At 41.0% G+C, this 16,568-nt stretch overlaps 1 protein-coding gene across 1 annotated transcript; it reads left to right on the forward strand.

The window, feature by feature from the left end:
* The first annotated feature begins 850 nt into the window (after nucleotides 1-850).
* On the forward strand, nucleotides 851-15,552 carry LOC121291600 (E3 ubiquitin-protein ligase TRIM63-like). The gene is made up of 9 exons (XM_041213031.1): nucleotides 851-1,168; nucleotides 1,602-1,768; nucleotides 4,130-4,298; nucleotides 7,167-7,262; nucleotides 8,256-8,489; nucleotides 9,384-9,406; nucleotides 11,304-11,428; nucleotides 12,613-12,675; nucleotides 14,128-15,552. The coding sequence occupies exons 1-9, from the start codon at nucleotides 1,010-1,012 to the stop codon at nucleotides 14,136-14,138; spliced, it is 1,047 nt and encodes a 348-aa protein (XP_041068965.1). The 5' UTR covers nucleotides 851-1,009; the 3' UTR covers nucleotides 14,139-15,552.
* The last annotated feature ends 1,016 nt before the right edge of the window (nucleotides 15,553-16,568 follow it).

Genomic DNA, 16,568 nt, shown 5'->3' on the forward strand with positions numbered 1-16,568 from the left:
TGCTTATAACTTACGTCCAACTTTTAAGCCACGTGATTGACTTGCCCTCAGATTTTGAGTGTCTCCAGGCGCAAATGAGGAGGAAGTTCTGGGGCTTACGTTTACAATTGAAAAAAAAAAATTAATTCTTGGGATGCCAGCATCATTGGCAAGGCCAGTATTTATTGCATATTTCACATGCAAGAGCTGCAGAATCATTGCAATCATTAAGTGGATGGCATTTATGTTTTCTTTAATATCGGTCACACTTAAAATAATCCGGGACATGCCAATCAGTAGCGTTGAAACAAAGAAAACAGCTAACCCCATAGACAGTCTGCTTCTCCATTTCACTCCTGGCTCCCGGTCCTTTCAATCCACTCTTTCACCACCATACTCCTTACTCTGCGAGTCCCCTGCCCCCTTATACTTTGTTTCCCTTCCTGCCTTCAAAAGTCTCCTGAAAAAAACCCTGCCCTAACATTCTGATGCTCTTCTCCTTCATGGTCAGTGTCCATGATTATCCTCACCCTCTGTAAATGTGCTTTCAAAATTTCCTCGGTGCAGTATGGAAACAAAATTGTTTTTGATGTACATCTTGGACAACTTGTTCTCAACTCACCTTGACCTGTTTATAGTTATGTAAAATGTTTATTTTTATTTATTCTTTCTTTGAAAGTTGTTTTGCTGAGCATCACATGTGATTGCATCGCTGGGTCCTGCTTGTTCTCAGTTTCACATTGCAAGTTTCTAATATGGGAAAAGTTATGTTGAGGGCTATGTCCTCCATCCCCCACTGCCCCAACCCCCAGCTATCATGTGACGCTGGAACGGTTTATAAAAAGGACATGAGCTGTCCCTGCACAGACAGAAAAGGAACCAGGAGTAATCTTATCACAACGCCTGAGCTCTACTGAATCTCTTCTGAAGTGGAGCATCGGATACTAACGAGGAATTCGACTGAAAGGAACGAGAAGGAAAAGGCAAAGCAACTCAGCAGATTTGAAGGTGGTGTGAACTATATTTGGAGATGGATTTCCAGCCGACTATAATTCGAGAATCCAGCACAATGGAGACACTGGAGAAGCAACTTATCTGCCCAATCTGTCTCGAAATGTTTGAAAAGCCAGTCGTGATCCTGCCTTGCCAACACAATTTGTGCAGAAAATGTGCCAATGATGTGTTCCAGGTTAGTGTCTTTAAGTCAGTGACCTTGTGACCTCACTACTATTGCTTTTCAAGAAAGGCAGACAGACTAGTAGGAAGAGAGATAGAATTGTATTTCTGTAACACCTTTCAGGACCTCAGGATGTCCTTAACAACCTTATTGCCAATTAAGTATATTTTTGAAGTATAGTTACTGAAGTAATGTAAGCAAGCTCATTAAGGCATAGGGTGACCTTTTTAGTACAAAATTGAATAAACTTTTTCCCAGATAATTTTCTCTAAAAACTTTTCAAAGCTTTAACCTTAAAAATAGTATGACATCTTCTAAAGTTGTTTATTTTTAAAATATAGTGAATATGGTTTAATACCGTAACCAGTTTTGGTGCAGTGCTGGTGTGTATGCTTCTTCTAAATATTTTGTGTATACATACATACATTTGTGTGTGCTTTTTTAGGCTGCTAATCCATACTGGCAAGGTCGAGGTAGCATGATTTCTGGAGGCAGATTCAGGTGCCCATCCTGTCGACATGAAGTTATCCTGGACCGTCATGGGGTATACGGACTGCAGAGGAACCTACTAGTGGAGAACATCATTGATATCTACAAGGAAGAAGGCATCAGGTTAGCATGGATAATCCCTTCCCTTTCTGCATCAAGCCTGTTGTGAGGGCCAAGGAGTTGGATTAAGACTGTAATACATCCAGTAAGGAATTCGGGAGAAATTTCTTTACTGGGTGAGTGGTTAGAATTTGGGCCTTGCCATCACATGGAGTGTTTGAGGCGATTAGCATAGATGCTTTTGAGAGGAAACTCGAGGGAGAAAGGAATAGAGAGATCAGTTGATCTGGTGAGAATAAAGTAGGATGGGAGAAGTCTCATGTGGGGCTTGAACATCAACATAGACCAGTTGGGCTAAATGGCCTGTTTATGTGTTGTAAGTTCCAAATAATGACACTCTTCCATTTGTGGTGATATTATAGTGCCTTTACTGATAGGAGGGTGTAATTACAGTGTGACTACTTTAAATATGTATTATAAAATATAGGGGGCATTATAAATGTGAATGTAAGAAGTTCACAGGTAGTGAAGTAGATGTAAGATTTTTGATATGTTGCAGGTGCTGATATCACAAATTAAAAGAACCGTCAAGCCTTTCTCCATTTTATAATACTTTTGAGTACAGATTAGAATAAGATAATTTTGCAGCTAATACATAAATGGTGCCTTCAAACTGACATATTTCTTGTGTGCATAGAAGATGCTATATATTAATTAGTCTGCAGAACAATGGTAGCTACTCTTCAAAAGTAACTAGTTGGGTCTCAAGCACTGGGGGAACGCCTGAGGGCAGGATAAGATGCTGTATAAATGAAATTAGTTTCTTTCTTTCATTCTCATATACTTGTGGAAAAGAAGCAGTACATTGACCTGCACTGTGCATATTTCAGGTCAAACAATATCTTCAGGAATGTTTTTCACTCCATGGCAACTTGCTAAGTTATTATCACTTCCCACTGCATCCATGTCCACAAGGTCATCAGGGCAAGATTTCAAGTGGTAACGACGACAAACTTTATTTAGCCCAGCTATTTCTAAGTGTTTAAAAATAGTCGGCCAGTAATTAACCAAGTTTGCTGAGCTTTGCCTTTAAGAAATGCTGACCTTATTTATGACTGCTAGTCATTAGATTAGAAATTAATAATTTATCCACATACAAATATCATAAGTTGATATAAAACAAACATTTAAAAATTATAATCTTGAGAGATTTAACTTTATGAACAATGATCATCTCTGAGATTCAGTAGCAGAAGGAATAAATAATTTCAAAGCATTATGTCAGATTTCAAAATGCCATCCAATGGGATGCCTTCATCACCATTGATAAGGAAGAGTTGGCCCTGTTGAGGATGCGCCTTGCATCCCAACAACTTCACCACCTAGAAGGACAAGGGCAGTGGCCACATGGGAATGCCATCACCTATAAGTTCCCCTCTGAGTTACACTTCATCCTGACTTGGACAAGTGTCACCGTTCCTTCATCATCAGTGGATCAAAATCAAGGATCTCCCCATCTAACAGCAGGAGCACCTTCAGCGCCTAGATTGCAGTGGTTAATGATGAAGGGCCATCACTGCCTTTTCAAGGCCAACTAGGTGACAGGCAATAAATGGCAATCTTGCCAGTAATGCCCACATCCTGGGAATGAATAAAACAAATTCTGCAACCTCCCCCAGCCTTATATCCAAGCCTGCTTCCCCCCAATCTTAGACTGCTGTTCAACTCTCCACTGTCCCCTCCCTACCACAACCCCACTTTTCCACATCATGTACTCCTCACTTGCTGCAGGAGTTTTCAGCCATCTTGATCTTACCCTACTCCCCCCTCACTGCTTCCACCCACACCCTCAATTACCTTCTCAAAAACGTATTCTTTTCAACCATGTTTCCAGTTCTGCCATTATCGGTTAATCTGTTCTCCTCTGATGTTTTGGTGTGTCAAATGTACAATGCAGACACAGGCTTCATCGTGCCCAGGTGACAGAATGGTGTTTGAGGTGGTGTCAGTTCACATGGTCAAAAGACAGACACAATCACTCTGCAGATACGAAAGCAAATAACCCGAGTGCTGGAAAGGCAAAACCAGTTCATCAGCATCTGAAAGCAAAAATACATTTTGGGTTTAGACACTTGTATTTTCTCTTTTGATTGGTGACCACAGGTCCACTGTGTCTTATCACTGTTTTCCATTTAATTACATTTAAGGAGAAGCTAGATAAGCACATGAGGGAGAAAGGAAGGGAAGGATATACTGACAGGGTTAGATGAAGAGGATGGAAGAAGGCTTGTGTGGAACGTAATCATCAGATTGACCAAATAGCCTGTTTCTGTGCTGCGAAGTCAATGTAATTCACATCATTCCCGTTCTTCTTTGTAAATAGTGCCCCACTGATGAAAATACATTTATTCTGTTGATATCCAGCAAACCTTTTAAGAAAGGTAACCAGCCCATGTGTGAAGAGCATGAGGATGAAAAGATCAACATTTATTGCATCTCTTGCCAAGTTCCCACCTGCTCAATGTGCAAGGTTTTTGGAGCTCACAAGGACTGTGAGGTGGCCCCTCTACAGAATGTATTTCAACAGCAAAAGGTAAGATTTGGAATGGGGGAGTTGAGGTGGGGGTGTGGTTGTGAGGAGGCAAGGGGATTGCAAAATCATTTAAAATCATTAAAGGTAGCAAGGCAGGTTAACAAAGCTATTAAAAAGCACAAGCAAAGCACCGGAGGAATGAAATTCAAAAGTAGAGAAATTATGTAAAACTTGCATAGAGTTTTGATTATAGTGCACTTAGGAGTATTGTGCACAGTGCTGGTCTCCATATAACAAAAAGAATATAGAAGCATGGACTCGATGGGCCGAATGGCCTTTTGTGCCATAATGGCTATAGCATGACTCCAAGCACATGAGAGAAAAAGAAATAGAGGGAATGTTGTTGTGAGAGATGAAGTAAAAGGTGAGAGGAAGCTTATGTGGAGTGTAAACACCAGCATAGAGTTTTTAGATCTGTTTCTGTCCTGTGAATTCAATGTGATCAACGAGTGTAAAGCAGTTCAGAAATGCCTGGGCAACAAGGAGTTAAAATAACTTTCGCATAAACCCTCTTTAAGTTCTGGCTAATTTTAGTGCAGGAGTGTCGCAGTGCGACAGCTGGCTTGAGTTGGTGGGAGGAGGGAATTCTTCTGAGCTATGGTGTCCCACATTTCAGCCTGTCTGCCTGCTTACTCAGAGAAATTGAAGCTGCATTGTGCTTTTTAAAACGTGCTCAGATCTCCTTGAATTGTATGACTTATGGCCCTCCAGAAGGTGCTGTCCGTAGCTGGGGTATGTGTGGCACATACCATCTAGTATCTCACCCAAATTAACACATTTCATGTGTGAGATTGGCACCAAATATTGGTAGCTTTTTTGACCTTGAAGTTCACCACATCAGCACCCGAACTTGTCCAACCACACCCGGTTTCCAGTTGGACTCAATAGAAAGTTTTTAGGAGCAGGAACTCTGTCTCACTTTCCCTCTCCTGAACTCAAAGGCAGCTGGATGAAATGCACTGCCCTCAAGTGGCTGAGTCAGCTAACTCAGTACAGACCATGAGTGGAATCTGGGGACTTCCTGGCCTGTAGGCAAGCAGTGCACTTACCTACCCAGCCACTAGAGAGCTGCTTTATTGTCAGATTCAGTTTGGAAAGTGGTGATAAACATCCTGGCTTATTGCTCCTACAGGGCAGAGTTTTCTGCCAATTTCACTTCCTATGACGTGACCACCTATAAACTCATCTTGATCAATAATCCAAATTTACCAGGATTAAATTCAGGAATGCAACATGAATGTCAAAATAATACATGTAAACACCATAATATTTCCAAAATATTAACATATCACTTAGTGTTGTAGTGCAGTAACTGAGTTTACGTTATCCTATAACCAAAGGGGCATTATACTGTGTATGGGACTGGCATTATTCTATTGCTAAGGTGAAACTTTGCTTTAGCTTTCCTATTCTTTAACTGCAGTAAATCACTGGGTCAAAAAAACTTGCATTACTATGGTAGCTTTCATGATCTCAGAACATCCCAAAGTGCTTTACAGCCAATGAGATACTTTTGCAATGTAGTCACTGTTGTATCGCAGGAAACGTGGCAGCCAATTTATGCATAGCAAGCTCCCTGAAACAGAAACGTGATAATGACTAGATAATCTGTTTTCGGTGATATTGACTGGGGATCAATAGTGACCAGGATGATGAGGCTATCTACCCTGTTGTTTGTAAAAATAACATCACGGGATCTTTTGAGAGCGCAGGTGGACTTCAGTTTAATATTGTATCTGGAAGACCGCACTTCTCACCAGTGTAATACTCCCTCAGTACTGCGCTAGAAGTCAGGCTAGATTTGGTGCTCAAGTCCCTGAAGACGGAGTTGAACCCACAACCTTCTAACTCAGAATGCTGCCCACTGAGCCATGGCTTACACTAGTCATGGCAAGTTGTAAATAGTTGTTGTTAAACATATCTTCAGATGAATAAATCAACTAATGATTAACTTTCTTTGAAGTAGAAGAACTGGCTACATTCACATTTTCTAGAAGTGTGCTCTATGGCTTCTGGAAGTACCCTGATCCAGAATGACACAAATATTGTGCAGTATCATATTGACCTAGAATAACAGACAACCCATAATGTTTTCAAATTGATGTAAGGCAGGAAGCAATTGAGTGAAGTTTTATAAATGATTGTGCCTCCACATCCCCTTCACCTCTGCGTTTCATCAGAAGGAAATTACGAGATTGTAAATGCAAGTTAATGTCCTGGTTGAAGGCTACAATGTTATCAGTACTGGGGCGAAGTTATCTTTGTAATGAGTAACTTAGATTAGAAGTCCAAATTTCGAGAAAATGGAGTTTGTTTATTCACGATCTAGAAGTTACCTTTAAAAGTATCACATCTTGAATATCTGCACAGAACTCTTCTCTGTTCTAAAACATGATACGATGCAGTATAACTCAGTGTTCTGGATTGATGTAATGCTGTACAGTGCAAAATGCTGTTCTAGATCAGTAAATACAATGTAGCAAAGTGCACTTTTAATATGAATGTGATACTTTTTAAAAGGCCAGCTGTTAATGGTAACAGCTTAAAAAGGAACCCCTAAGACTTTTATAATGTACCATTTCTAGATGCTTCAATTCAGCTAAGATGGTTTCAAATTTGTGTTGCACTATACAATTTGTTTCAATGCAGAGCTGAAACCAACTAACTTGTGGTGTGAATGGCCTAATTGAAGTATTAAAATGTAACATCCCTGACCTTATAATCAGCTTTTAATAATTGTAGAAAAGCTTGCAGTATAGAATTGTGATTTTCCATTTCAAACCTTATGCTTCCTGTTAAGTACTGGATGTTTTTTTTTTCCACAGTCACTCCTTCTAACATGCATGTTTTTCTCCTGTATTTCCACAGACAGAGCTGACTGATGGGATCGCCATGCTTGTAGCTGGCAATGATAGGGTCCAAGTCATTGTCGACCAGTTGGAAGAGACATGCAAAAACATCGAGGTATGGCATAACTGACAGCAAATTTTGAACAGTGGGTTCCTTAAATAGGCACCCGAATTCTTCCCTCACTTTTGCGGCAACAGCTAATCTCATCAAGACCAGTGACATTGAGCGGAATTCCTTACGTCTCTTTTAAAATAGCTCATGTAAAATAAACCAGGTTAAAAAAAAGTCCCAGGGATCAGGAATGTGCAAAGTATAACCCAATTTTCTTTCATGACTCCTTCAGAATGCTGAGATGATAACACAGTTAAACGGATTCTTAGCTCAGGATAAGACCCGAAACTCTGAAATTCCCTCTCTTAATCTCTCTGCCTTTAAAACAGCTCTTAAAACATCCCACTTTGACCAAACTTTTGGTCACCTGATGAAATATCTCATTAGATTTTGTGCTTTACTGTCAATGCTCCCATGAAATGTCTTGGGGTGTTTTATTACATTAAAGGTGCTAAATGAATGATATTGTTAATTGAATGTAAATGCAAAATGCCTCAAAAGGAGACAAAAGAGAGTGAACTAAATCCCAGCCAAAGCAAGCAATGCTGAGACAATTAATTCATTCAAAAAGAAAAAAAATACTGTGTCAGATTTGGTTAGGTGCAGGACTAAAGTTAGAAAGTACAGACGACAATAATCTGACAATGGGTAACGGTGAAGCATTCTGCAAGTGTCGCTTGCAATAAGCGGGGTGGCCACAGGCTTGTTGTCACCTGACTATCTGCCTTTGTCACTGTGAGTGACACTTGTGGTATAGCAATCCTCTGCATAAAAATTCTCACTACTGGTGAAAATCCTGACTCTATACTTTCTCATTAGTAACTGATTAATCAGTGCATTCAATGAGGCATTCCCAGTCCATACACAATCTAATAGGGTTTAGCTGTCGCTCAGGTAAAAGATAAGGTCAGTGTCAATATCTAATAGGAACTGGTCACATTTGTTGGAGAGCATATCTACTTTCTATTACACAGTGAAGTTTCTCTTTTCCCTCAGGAGAACAGCAGACACCAGAAACACATGCTCATGGAACAGTTTGACAAGTTATACACCATTCTGGAGCAAAGGAAAGATGCAATGCTGCAATCAATTACCAAAGAACAGGAGGAGAGAGTAGCATACATCAAGGATCTGATCAGGCAATACAAAGAACATCTAGAGGCCTCCTCTAAGCTGGTGGAAAATGCCATTCAATTCATGGAGGAGCCTGGAGTTGCTGCCTTCCTTATTGTAAGAGACACTTGTACTTGTACTCCTTCCCTGAATTTGTTTGCTTTTATTCACTTGTGGGATGTAGGCTTTGCTGGCTAGGCCAGCATTAATTGCCCATCCCTAGTTGCCCTTAGGAAGGTGGTGGTGAGCTGCCTTCTTCAACTGCTGCAGTCCACGTGATGTAGGTACACCCACAGTGCTGTGAGGGAGGGAGTTCCAGGATTTTGACCCAGCAACAGCCACTGTGCATCGGCGGTGGAGGGAGTGAATGTTTGTGGATGTGGCGCCAATCAAGTGGGCTGCTTTGTCCTGGATGGTGTCAAGCTTCTTCAGTGTTGTGGGAACTGCACTCATCCAGGCAAGTAGGGAGTATTCCATCACACTCCTGACTTGTGCCTTGTAGATGATGGACAGGCTTTGGGGAGTCAGGAAGTGAGTTACTCTCATCGCAGGATATATCTATTGCTATAAATTTATATCCAGTAATGCACAGTTCCATATAGTTGTGAGTTGTGTTGTGCCCTGTACTTTCTAATGCCCACAACTAATGCCCAAACCAAGAGCAACCAATTTAATACGGGTTGTTTTCCTCATCCAGATACAATTCAATACTATACTGGGTTCGTTCACTAAAGATCTTGGGGAAGCTGGCTGTGCTTAATGTTTATAATCCCATCTTCTCAGTCCTGCTGGTGCTGCTAACTATCTCTCCAATAAACCAGTTAAACATATAAATATCATCCGGTTTTCCATACAACAGGAGAGAGAGTGAACACAAGTCAGTGCATACACGCTGATATTCCCCTGCATTTTGTTCCAAATGCACTTTTAGATTTATTGCTTGTTGAGAAAGATGTTCTTTACATGATAAAATATTCAAATATCTGATCAATATTCTATTCCTTTCCACAGAATGCAAAGAAACTCCTGGAAAAGTAAGTATCATTTGAGTGTCAACAAACTCGCATCTCATTATTTCTTAATTTTAAAAAATAATTTGTTAATTATCCAGCACATTTAACTCAATTGTCCCTTCCATTTTCTAAGTGAAAGGATTGAATGTAATAAATAATTGGATCAACTGGGCAGTGCCAAGCTGCTCTCTCTCCTTTCCTGAATACTCTCTGGGACATGGTTTATGGGTGCTGGTTGGCCTCTGATACCAAGTTCAGTGAGTCAAAACAGTGAACATCAGATAACTGATTTACCAGGGAGGTCATGACAACTGAACCCAATCCTGTCCAACGAAAGTCAATAGATAACGAAAATACCTTGCATTGATATAGCACTTCTCACATCTTTGGTATGTCCCCCAGCGCTTCACAGCCAATGAACTGTGCCTTTTTTGAAGGGCACTCACTTATGTTACACAGGGAAATGTGGCAGCCAAAATGTGCACAGCAAGATCCCACAAACACCAATTAAATGACCAGATTAACTGTTTTTGTTGGTTAAACGGGGACAGGTAGAAATCTTCTTCAGTAATTGCCCTGAGATCTTTTACAACTTACTGAATGAACAAATAGATGGGTCACCAATTCGACATCCCATTCAGGGTGTAAGCAATGAAAATACCATCACTGTAAACTTGTGGGGCGTTCGTCACAGTTGGAGCAGTATAAAGAGAGATCTGTGCTGTTTCAACAGCTGAGCTGTCAATGCTTAACCTTTGACCTCATGCAATATATGTAAACAATAATTATTCATGAATAATCTAAGTTACTAAGTACACCTTGGCATTTGTGGAGTCTGGGCCAACATTCCTCTCTGAAAGAGTGTCAGCCATTGCTCAGGTGATAGCACTCTCGTCTCAAAGCCTCAAGGTTAAGTCCCACTGCAGAAACTTGAGCATAAAAATCAACATTCTAGTGTAGTACTGAGGGGCTGCTGCACTTTCAAACGTGCCATCTTTCAGATGTTAAACTGAAACCCTGCCAGCCCTCTCAGGTGGTAAAAGATCCCATGCCACAATTGCAAAGAAGAGCAGGGGAGTTCTCCCTGCTGTCCTGGCCAATATTTAACCCTCAAACAACATCTCAGAAACAGATTATCTGGTCATTATCACACTGCTGTTTGTGGGAGCTTGCTGTGCACAAATTGGATGCCACTTTTCCTATGTTGCAACAGTGACTGCATTCAAAAGCACTTCATTGACTATAAGCACTTTGAGATGCCTGGTGGCCATGAAAAGTGCTACATAAATGCAAGTTTTTCTTTCTTTTTAACCAACACCACCAAAAACAGAATATCTGATCATTTATTTTTTGGACATCCTGTGCGTATGTATGTACTTAAATGCACATTCATAGAATGATGCAGAACAGCAGGAGGCCATTTGGTCCATCGTGCCTGCAGCCTACTCTTTGAAAGAGCTATCCAATTGGTCCCACTTTCACTCTGTTTTCCCTATAGCCCTGCAAATTCTTTTTCCCTTTTCAAAGTCGTTTTCCAATTTTCTTTTGAAAGTCACTATTGAATCTGTTTCCACCATCCCTTAAGGCTGTGTATACCAGATCGTAACAACTCACTGCAGAGAAAATGTCTCCTCATTTTCCCTCCCTGGTTCTTTTGTCAATGATGACCAATTGCCAATTAGTTCTTTCATCTAAATGCAAAGCAACAATAATAAAAGAATTGTGCAGGTTGGTTTAACATTTAAGAACATAAAAAAGAGGAGCAGGAGGAGACCATACAGCCCTTTGTGTCTGTTCTGATATTCAATAAGATCATGGCTAATCTTCTACCTCAGATTTACCTTCTCGCTCTATCCCTATTTCTTGACTCCTTAGTGTCCAAACACATCTAAATTATTTTCTTTAATTGAAATTCCAGGATCATTGATGCCTCCAGAACTTCTCACATGCTGAAACATGAAGACGGGTTTGAGAACATGGATCAATTTTCAGTGGATTTGGAAATTGCAGAAGAAACCCTGAAAAACATATCATTTGGAATAGGTACTATCATTGTAAATACTGGCATTTGGCAAAAAAAAATGTTGTGCCAAGGAGAGTGGGTAGGAACACTGACCTTTCACCCTGGGGACTCTAGGTGCCCCATTATTGAGTGCTATTCAGAGTGTGTACAAGGATGGAGTATCAATAAAATCCATTGGAAGGAACATAGGAACAGGTGGAGACCATTCAGCCCTTCTAGCCTGTTCCACCATTCAATTTGACCATGGATGATCTGTACCATAACTCCATCTACCTGCCTTGGTTCCATAACCCTTAATATAATCAAACAGTGAATGTTGACAGGTTATTTGAAAATGGGTATACCGGATGGCTAAAACCAATCATGCCATCTTCTGGTGTGTGTTTGGGGTGGAACTTTCACCAGTTGCCAGTAAACAGCAACCAGCAGTTGGGAACCAAGTCTGATTTTCCTCTCTCCATAGCCTAGGGGTACTGAAAGTAATTTTTACATTTCTACTGCGGACCTTGGTTGAGAGTAGCTAATTCAGCACAGACCTAAGAATGAACCTGGGACCTCATAGAATGATATGGTACAGAAGGAGGCTATTTGGCCTGTCATGCTGTGCCTACTTAATCTGCATGAGGGACAATAAGTAAACGGTTGAGGCATTTCTGAGAGATATAATATGGTACTAGATAAATTGTAGTACGTGCGATGCCATGGCATACAATGCTATGGGCCTAGTGCTGGAAAATGGGATTAGAATAGTCAGGTACTTGTTTGACTGGCACAGACTTGATGGGCCAAAGGGCCTTTTTCTGTGCTTTAGATGTCTATGACTCTAAATTCAAGTTTTTTTTTAATAGAATCATAGGATGATGCAGCACAAAAGGCTGTTTGGTCCATCATACCTTTGTTGGATCTTTGAAAGAGTTTTTCAATTAGAATCACTCCCACACTCCCAATGGAATCACCAACTGAGATCAGGTGTACTCACCAATAGCCTTTGTGGTATCCAATTGGCTTGATTTTCAATCAAACTTAAGTTGAAAATGTTGTAGGGTTACTGTGCAAACCTCCTATTCAAGAATTGCACTAAATTTTCCAGAATCTGCCCACCAGCCATCTTAAAGCAATAGTTCAAAGCAAATAATACAAAATGCCAATCTGGAATTGCTCCAGTCAGCAAGTTGAGTGACATATCTACATGTTCTCTCTCCAGCTGAAGAGGAGATAGAAGAAGTGGAGACCGAGGATGAGGATGAAGAAGAAAATCAAACTGACGGTAAGAAAAAGATCATTCTACTCAGACCAGACTTGAGCTGCCTCTCACTGAAGCGCACCTTAGCACATACGGCAGGCATTTTAGAAAGAAGCCACCAAGGGTATTTTGTTGAGTGGGATTAACAAGATCATCATCGGTGTAACTTAACATGACAGGTGGCTATTTAGTGGGCCAAATCTCCTGGCCAACTTTCCACTTTGCACCTCTGTAAACTGGAGTGCATCCAAAACTGCCTGCATACTAACTCTCACACTATGTCCTGTTCACTCATCACCCACCTGCTCGCCGATCTCCATTAATCCCAGGCCTGGCAAAGCCTCAATTATAAAATTTCCAAGCTTGTGTTCAGATTCCCTATTTCTGTAACCATCCCCAGCCCTAAACTCTGTGAGGTTATGAACAGCCTGGTTCAATCTGTGGCAGTAAAAACGATTGATTTGGTGGTTATTTTCCATGGGTGAACCTTGATGGCAACCCTGACTCCCTCCTAAGTATGGGGCTGTTCAGTCCAATAGAAAGCACCCTGCTGTTGCTCAGCCAGACATCAGCAATCTCAGGCCAGACCAGGGGACCCCCTTGGTATATGCACTTAGTTGCACATTGGACAACATTGGGTTAATAGGAGAGTTCTTGCTATTTGGTCATCATACAACTGGCCTACGTTCATTTCGCTAACTCCTGTTGAAATGCGTTTTGCATTTGTCAGTTGTTTAGCTAAAATTATTGACTGGTTGATCTTTACCCCACCTCAAATTTTATAGTCCATTCATTATTGGCCTTGGTTTCACATCTGGAAGTTGCAGGTATGTTTTATGTCATTGTTGACAAATGGTCCTGTCAAAGAATTTTGCAGCTCTTTTGTACAAAAGTAGCAAAAGCCCTCCAGCTCTATGACATTGACAACATTGTGTGACAGATGCTGGGATCACATTGCAACATGGCTTTTGATTGTAATGGAATGTTAATTGGCCACATGACAATCTATGAGTTGGAAAATCTGCAGGGTGCGTGGGGGAACGGTCCATTAGTGTTTTCACAAACCACTGGGAACCTCTACCATTGCCAACAATGGGCTTTGCGGTTTGATGGGGAGGCTCTTTGACATTAGCAGCCAAGCCAGTAGGAATGCATCACAGCTGGCCATCGTTCCAAAGAAACTGTAAAACTATGATGGGCAGAGCTGGTCAGGTTTGTCAGCATTTCCCATTTCCCCCACCTCCCCCCCGCCTCCCACCCCCCCCGCCCAATGCCCCTTGAAGAAAGTGGTAGCAAGTGAGTGTACAGGTGAGTGAGGATCTGATGAAACCTCCCTGAATATTTCCAGCCAGTGTTTGCAACCCTAACCTCTGCAAGGGTTTGGGCCTTCAGCAGAAGAACACTAAAAGGGGTTGAGAGAATGCAAGCAAGGGAATCAGCAAAGTGATGGTTTTTGTTTCATGTCCCCTCCCACAGGTCAGCAGTGATGTTGCCATTGCGGTGTGACAAATCTTTGGCATGGAACATCTCTTGTGAATTCTTGGGATCGTCCTGGCCCCAAATCACAGACAGCTGGGGAAGGCGGTAAATTTGTTCAACAAATTTCTTTTTGTTCATAAAACGGTTTTGAAAAAAAAACAAAAAAATGTTTTTATATGGTGCAAAATTAATGGTTTTGTACATTTTATATATTATTTTTGTATATAATACAATGGAATGATAATTCATTGTACTTTTTTAAAACAACTTGAGAATAGCTTTAAGTCCACCTTTTGCAATATGTCTGCTATTCCATTAGCTTTTTAGTTTCAGCACTGTTCCATTACAATAGACTCCAGTGATGGGCTAAGTGCTTGTACAAATAGTTTCCTTAAGTCATTGGTCCTCGAACTTTTTGGGTTGAAGAATCCTTTTCAAATAGATTACTAATCACAGACTCCTCAGCCCATTTAAATTCTAACACTACTCCTCAATTCAGAATTTACATTTCCGTAAGTAAAGTTAATTAGTATCCCTGTTAAGGGGACTTGCATGAAATTTTGCTAAAGCTGTCCAGTATAGTGAACATGCATGCGAGAACCTGTATCTTCCTTCACCTGGAACGTAACTCTACAGGTGCAGCAACATGCCTAGTAAATGTGCACCACACAACATGTCATTACTCTTCCTGGATTGAGATTAGGTTCTGTAGCTCTTGCTGAGAGCACTGGCACCATTTCAGGTGTAACCCTCCACTACCTGCCTACTTGCTGCACACTGCTGAGTGTTTAAGGACATTGTTCCTCCCACTCTGTTGTTTACTGTCTGTGCTAAACTATCACTGGCACAATGCTTTTCTGCCATTGGGACACCGCCAGTAACTGCACTGTGGCTTTAGTATAGGTCTGGTCTGGTCAAAGCCCCAGTTGCTGTACTCAGTAAACAAAGCTCAAATTGATCATCATTCCATGTCCCCTGGACAAGGTTGACGTAGCAACTCCACCACACCCTCCCCCGTCCCCCTCTTGTCTGTTCTCTTGGGATTCTCAGTCAATCCAAGACCCCACAAATATGTGGATCTGTTTGAGAACCTCAGTAACACTCAGTGGAAGTTTAATGCATTATAGGAGGCAGGAGTAGAGCAAGGAAACAACAAGTAAACATTAAATCATCAGAAGATCGTTCTCAAAATAAAACGAATGCTGGAAGTCTGAAATGAAGACAGGAAATGCTGCAGTTAGGCAGCAGGTCAGTCAGTACCTGAAAGAAGAAGAGGTTTTTGGTTGTAGATGATTCTCAAGACCTCCATTTTAAATGACCCTGTAAGCTCCATTATGATAGTTACTTCATTTTCATGCCTGTATGTTGTTTGAAATTATTGAGCATAAATAAACTTATCTATATATGATGTTCTCCAGATTACCTAAATTTCTTGTGTCTTTTTTTTGGTAAGCAAGGATTATTTCCCTTTTCAATTCTTCCCTCTCTTCTGGTGAAGCTGACTTCTGATGTGATAGAAATCTGCAGGCACAGTCCACAATCTCCTTGTGATCAATTTGTGAGAGTTAACCTTACTTGTTCTTGTGCTCAGTATTGGGCTTCTCACCTCAGGAAGATCATTATGGCTTTGGAGGAGGCACAACACAGATTCACCAGAATAATACCAGATCTTAAAGAGTTAAATTACGAGGACAGGTTATATAGATGTTAAGAGGCTATTTCCTCTGGCAGGAGAGTGTAGGACTTGGGGTCATCATCTCAGGATAAAGGGCTGACCACCTAGGACTGAGAGGAGGAGAAATTTCTTCACTCAAGAGAATTGCGAATCTTTGGAATTCCCTATACCAGAGGGCTGTGCATACAATCAATAATTAATGTCATTGATTATTTCTAAGAATGGGATTAATAGATTTTGAACACAGAGTGAATCAAGGGAAATGGGGATTGGATGGGAAAGTGGAATTGAGGTGGAAGATTAGCCATGATCTTATTAAATAGTGGTGCAGTCACGGGCAGCTGAATGACTCACTCTTCTTCCCAGCCTCAGATTCCAAAACCTAACTGGGTTGACCAGCGAACTGCAAAAAGGGTTAAAAAGAATGTAATCGACCAGGATTGAGTTGGAGGGCCAAAAAAGACCAACAAGAAAACATGGAGATGTAATGGGGAGAAGTCCCAATATTCAAGAGCTGAGCAAAGGCCAATCGAAGAGGCTTGCATTTAAATAGCACCTTCCATGATCACCAGACATCTCAAAGCACTTTACATCCAATTAAGTTATTTTGAAGTGCAGTCACTGTTGTACTGCAGCAGCCAACTTGCACATAGCAAGGTCCCACAAATAGCATTCTGATAATGACCAAATAATCCATTTCCTTTTACCGTGATTGAGGGACAAATATTTGTCAGTATTCTGGGTATAAGGCCCTGGCTCTTCT

This window comes from Carcharodon carcharias, chromosome 19, assembly GCF_017639515.1.
Source record: "Carcharodon carcharias isolate sCarCar2 chromosome 19, sCarCar2.pri, whole genome shotgun sequence".
NCBI classification, from domain to species: domain Eukaryota; kingdom Metazoa; phylum Chordata; class Chondrichthyes; order Lamniformes; family Lamnidae; genus Carcharodon; species Carcharodon carcharias.